Source organism: Physcomitrium patens, chromosome 26 (assembly GCF_059467195.1).
Source record: "Physcomitrium patens ecotype Gransden chromosome 26, ASM5946719v1, whole genome shotgun sequence".
In the NCBI taxonomy this organism is placed as follows: Eukaryota; Viridiplantae; Streptophyta; class Bryopsida; order Funariales; family Funariaceae; genus Physcomitrium; species Physcomitrium patens.
The window spans coordinates 3,291,627-3,297,050 of NC_143435.1; the positions used below are offsets into that span (position 1 = coordinate 3,291,627).

Below are 5,424 nucleotides of genomic sequence, written 5' to 3' on the forward strand. Positions count from 1 at the left end.
AAAATCCAATTAGTTTGCTTTTGTCATTCCCTTTTCCAATTCTAGACAAGGAATGTTCATTCCCTTGGCGAAGGTTTGTCGTGACTAGCTTTGGCATCGAAGTCAAACGATGGTGTAAGTTTCCAGTCCATTTTGATCACTCTCCCATGGCCTTCATGTTCACAACTTCAACTGGATTTGATGTAAACGTTAGGTTTGAATCCAGCAGCATTTCGAACCCCAACGATACGAAGTCTGACAACAAAAGAGACAAGTCTGTGTCACCAGGGTGAAGGAATACCAACGATGAGGAAGGGTGATCAATGTCACGCTTGAGATTTACTTGCACGTAAATCACAGCACAATTAGGAGTGGAGCACTGGGGACCAACTACACGAATCTTCAGGAACGATCACTTCACAAGTCCAAAAGAGCATGGAATTCCCCGAGGCAGCAAGTCCAGTGGCTGACATGGAATCTATCACTGGACCTGTCAACACCCTTTCCACAATTACAGAATTATGTGTTCTAAATTCACAGGATGGAGTAAAGCAATGGCAACGAAATTGGATAACATGCAACACAACAAGGTTGTACAAATCTAGATGATTCTGGTGCAGCTATGGCTTTCACTACACAATGAAACTCAGTCGTGGGTGATTTTCAGTAGACTGCATTCGCTGAGGAAGAGTCCCAAATATGGAGTTTCAATGAGACTACGGGTTAATGCGCCTCCCCATCATAAGTACGCTCCATGGTCAGAATCCCATCAACCTAAGAAGTTGACTTCGTGTTGATGTTGAGCTGTAAGAAAACTGGACTATGTAACGTTGCACCCGAGTTGATCCAAGTCTGCATTGCCTGTAACGTTATCTCACAGCACTAGTTTTATGCATCATGCATCTTCATTGACCCGAATGCGGAAGGCATTTTCGTCAGTGATGAGGGGAGGAATTGTCCAATCTCCTAGAACGTGCACAGACTTGCTCCCCCCTGCCAAGTTCAATATAAGGGCTATAAATACCATCTGAGCAACACCACTTCAGCCTCTTCAAACAGCTCGGACACATGCCAATGAAACCAAGTGCACTAGAATTGGCTAATCATTTCTTTAGGGCATATCATGTAGGTCAATTCTTACAAAATTTTCATTTGTTCACACCACTTATGTATTTATGTAACTTTCATTGAATAGCACTGGTTCATATCCACTAACATGAGCAAGTACAGTGAAATGTCTGATTAATGGAAATGACATCAAGAACTTCTCACTGCCAGTTCAGAACTGTTTAGAACCAAACACGAGCCAATCCCACAGTGGCGCAAAATACAAGGCCAACCATACATGGATACATACGCCAATGATTCGCAAACTATCAACCAATTTCATTGTAGATGAAGTTGTCACCTTCTTTTACAGCCTCCTCACACCGCTGTGTGTATTTATCTCGAATATCCGGTTCCAAAGCCACTAACAGTGCTTGGTATTCGTCTTCAATTTTACTAATGAATTGAGCCTGTACATTGGATATTTCAGATACTAATACTTCAGACAAGAGATTCAGTAAATACACGTCAAGTCTTACTATGTCCGGCCCCAGTGATCAAGGATATATAATAGGAGGTAAACAGATATGCTAGCAGCACCTGGACTCAAACAGTTGAACTGGTCAGAGATGATATCTTACGAGCTTGATGGGGGCATCATTAGACCCATACGTGTGAACAAACATACGAAGCACATTAAAGGTGTTTTTGACTACATCTTCCTGCACACACATACGCATCAAATTGTAGTAATTCTCTGAACTCCCAGATAATTTTTCTTAAACAGAACCAGCTTCCAACAAGGGCTAAGCAAAAGATGCAGAAAGTCCTTTAAGCAGATAAGAACCACCTCATAGTCGAACCTGCCAAGCCAGTGATGAAACAGAATTTAGGAAGACATTTATTTACGACACTGAAACCAGAGTACGAAGAATTTCTAAAATCTATTTTTGGAGATAACAGCAAAATGAATTTCAGAAATGCAATGTAATTTAAGGAAATATCAAGAGGGATCCAAATCCACACTTACAAATCATCGCTTATCTCTACAAGTAGTTCCGAAACGGAGAGAAACTCAAAATGAGCCTCATTGACCTGTTCAATAGCAAAAACTATCAAATATCAGAGCCCCAGTCGGTGCAAATCAGAATTCGCAAAACTAAAACTTTGTCAGCATAGTTCGCAGTCTGAGAACGAGAATTGAGACATAGCTCCAAGGATAAAACAACATAAAAGATTAATAGAAACTAGATAGAGGATTAACGACAAAGATGATAGGAACTGACCGGTTCATGGAGCAAGCCATATAGAAGAAGGTTAAGTATACGATAGTCAAATGATTTGAGTCGTAGAGCTCGTAAAACATCTTCAGGCTTTACCTATTGAAAACCACTTTGCTATTAGTTAAGTACACTCGCTATTGCTTATGCTAGACGAAGACATCAGCACACAAGACAAACAGAAATATGTGCAAAGGGCGGAATGAGATAAAGAGAACTCTGTACAACGTGCCTCTTTTCCAGTTGAGAGGGCAGTACAAAGGGACTGCTCCAAACACCAATACTTTAGACCATCCTTTAGTTCATTATCAATCCTGCATTCAATGCAGATCCTATAATCAATTCCGAAATTTAGGATTATCAAGCCTCATCCATATGTCGACAGCAATAATCGGTAGCAATAGCCACAACCACAGCATAGATTGATGTTGTACATATATGCATTTATGGCGTACCTGCCCCAACTCAAGTTGGCGATGATCGATACTAACAGACGGTTAGATAAACCGCACAAATAAGAGTAAAAACTCCAGTCTTATTACCTCTCCGTTAGTAAATCCTGTTGTTGAAGTATAGACCGCATTCCTGTGAATGGGTCCTTCCCTAAACCGTATGCAAATTCACTTGAGACATCATGTGACCGATTGGAACCACCCGTCCCTTCCGATAAGCATAGTTGATCTTCATTCTCCTCATCCAGCTATTTGCACAGTCACAACCATTATAATTATCTTACCAGATGACAGATATGGAGATGCTGAAACCTACAACGAAACTCAAGACTTAACTCATAAACGTATACCTATCCAAGCTAGGCACAGCTCTTTATACTTCAACAACAACACCAGCAAAGGTTACGTATCATTTAACACACGGTACCTCCAAAGCCTAGGATCAACGAACATTATTAAAGCCATAGCATAAATAAGAAGTGCAACATATAGGACGAACCTGATATATGAAGGACTCGACAAAAACAAGGAGCGGGAGATAGCGAAAGATATGTGTGGGATTCTGTGCGTCCATGCCATGAAACATAAAGTACGATCTGCACTGTCAACAGGGACCCCATGATCACAACCGAAACATCATGCGCTGTCCAAAAGTGAGCCAAAGACCTTGCAGCGATCTGCAGGTTAACTGAAAGAAACTACTTGATACCCAACTTTTCAGCAAAATGTATTGAGTTTAAAACATGAGCTTAAGTAAAATGCTGCAGATGGATTTCTGGTCTAAGCCTCGAAAACAAATGGCGAAACCGCAAGATTAAAGATTACTACTTCGAGGTGTCGCGGGTTACTTACGAAATCCTCTAGTGTGGAGCGAGCTCGCTCCATGCTGTTAAAACTAATCATGCAACTCAACACAGAACGCTCACAAGGAGCACTTCGTCGTTGTTGTGTAGTCAGTACTTCTTCACCAACAACTTCGCTCATTTGCAAAGTTACAGAATCGGCACGTACATGACCTCCTCGGTGATTCAAACCCTTGTGTAGCGTGAAATTCTCCATCGTGAGCTTGTCTTCTGCAAAAGATTGTATCCTACGTGATATAAGGATCGGCTTGATACCAGCAACCGCACACCAATTGCAACCAAGAAAAAATCCTCTTTTACAGAGAAGACGACAACACAACTACATATTGAAACAGTCATCATATTCCACAAATCTATATGAAGACCGTATAATGAACATGAAAGACAAGACATACTAAGAGGGAATTGCAAAACAACGGTACATTAAATATTCTGGATATGTACAAATGTATCTTGTATATTTTATGCAATACCACAATCACAAGGAACAAGGGCGGAGCTTCATAAAAGTGTGGTAGAGGAGTCAACATACCCGAGGAAGTTGCCCTCGCCATCTCATCAAACAACGACGAACCCTTCATCTGTCAATAAAAAAAGTGATAACATTGTCACAGTCTCGTCCGGTGTTTTCTTTCCATTCAGAAACTGAGGCTGCTGCAGAAGAGAAACCCCAAGAAGCTTTGTATCCATGGGGCAAAGAGACTGACCCATTTTGAGCTACTTAACACATAAGATTTATCAGTGGAGGTGAGGAGACCGACACACTGATTTTGATTCAATGAAAAGAAACTCACCTTTGGAACCGCGTCAAGTAAGACTTCGCATAACCTCTGCATCTCGACATAACTCTTGCCTGACTCACCCTGTATCATCGAACCGAAAACAAAAACCAAATCATAGACTGTGGTAAAAAAATAAAGAGATGCCTGAAAATGAAGAGATGCCTGAAAATGAAGAGATGTACCCAAACCCCATTTGTTCGTGGGAGAAAATCACAAACCATAAAAGCACACGGGTGAGACTGTTGCGCCAGCTGGGTTATGCCCCACATGGCATCAAACGACAATGAGCGGCGTCACCCACCAGCAGCAGCAGGAAATCGGCGAGGAAACGATTGGATGGGTCATGCGAGGTGGCGATCCCGTGCGTGTGGAGCAGCTGCAAGTGGACATGAACTACTTCCAGACGCTCCAAGGCCTCCATTGCTGATCCTCAAAAGAGCTCCAAAACCATTAAAGACAAAACCTCTACGCTCACCCAAACACTCACGTAAACACACACACGCACACATACAAACAAATAAGAGCTCCACACACACAGACACACACACCCACACCCACATGAACATACACACACAGAAAGAGAGAAAACCCTTGTATGTGAGACCTTTGCATTAATTTGAGCAATCCTATGTGATTGCCCCACCGAAGCATGAATTCCTGGAGCATGAGAGTCTCATGTTGCTGGCATGGCACCTCATCGGCACAAACTCATGGCTGCCTGCTATTCTCATGCAACACCTGGTTTGTAGAAGTACCAGAGCACATTTTGTCTTCGTTACTGCAAATTTGTGTTATTTGAGCATTTGTGAACTTTTGCAAAGTTGGAGAGGTCTCTTCTGAATTCTATGTAAAGCTCAATTCATGAATTTGTTATGGAGAATTGTCTTCTGGGTTCTCTTTCTCCATTCTGTGTAAAGATTGGTTAATTCTTTCTTATTTGAGAGATATTACTAGTGAGCTATAGTTGATGTTTTTGAGGATTAAATAAAGAGTATGATGTTTGGTGATAAGAGGCTTGTGG

At 41.6% G+C, this 5,424-nt stretch overlaps 1 protein-coding gene across 4 annotated transcripts; it reads right to left on the reverse strand.

The window, feature by feature from the left end:
* Positions 1–286: 286 nt before the first annotated feature.
* LOC112277635 (uncharacterized) lies at positions 287–5,137 on the reverse strand. Of its 4 annotated transcripts, XM_073531769.2 has the most exons (14): positions 5,008–5,137; positions 4,705–4,826; positions 4,416–4,484; positions 4,154–4,202; positions 3,611–3,831; positions 3,258–3,359; positions 2,849–3,006; positions 2,539–2,620; positions 2,313–2,405; positions 2,057–2,121; positions 1,874–1,889; positions 1,668–1,748; positions 1,388–1,496; positions 287–972 (listed from the first exon to the last, which is right to left on the reverse strand). In XM_073531769.2, the coding sequence occupies exons 2-14, from the start codon at positions 4,822–4,824 to the stop codon at positions 875–877; spliced, it is 1,263 nt and encodes a 420-aa protein (XP_073387870.1). In that variant the 5' UTR covers positions 4,825–4,826; positions 5,008–5,137; the 3' UTR covers positions 287–874. The 4 variants fall into 4 exon arrangements, with proteins under 4 accessions (XP_073387870.1, XP_024365944.1, XP_073387869.1 ...); XM_024510176.3 differs by lacking the exon at positions 5,008–5,137 and having other exon boundaries at positions 1,877–1,889; positions 4,705–4,967; XM_073531768.2 differs by lacking the exon at positions 5,008–5,137 and having other exon boundaries at positions 4,705–4,967.
* Between the last annotated feature and the right edge of the window lie 287 nt (positions 5,138–5,424).

Excerpts from the sequence above, each read along its gene's own strand:
- LOC112277635 (XM_073531769.2), bottom strand. The coding sequence starts at position 4,824 with ATGGAGGCCTTGGAGCGTCTGGAAGTAGTTCATGTCCACTTGCAGCTG. Across the intron at positions 3,832-4,153 it reads GGCGAGGGCAACTTCCTCGG|AAGACAAGCTCACGATGGAG; the intron begins GTATGTTGACTC and ends AATCTTTTGCAG. Across the intron at positions 2,122-2,312 it reads ATGGCTTGCTCCATGAACCG|GTCAATGAGGCTCATTTTGA; the intron begins GTCAGTTCCTAT and ends GCTATTGAACAG.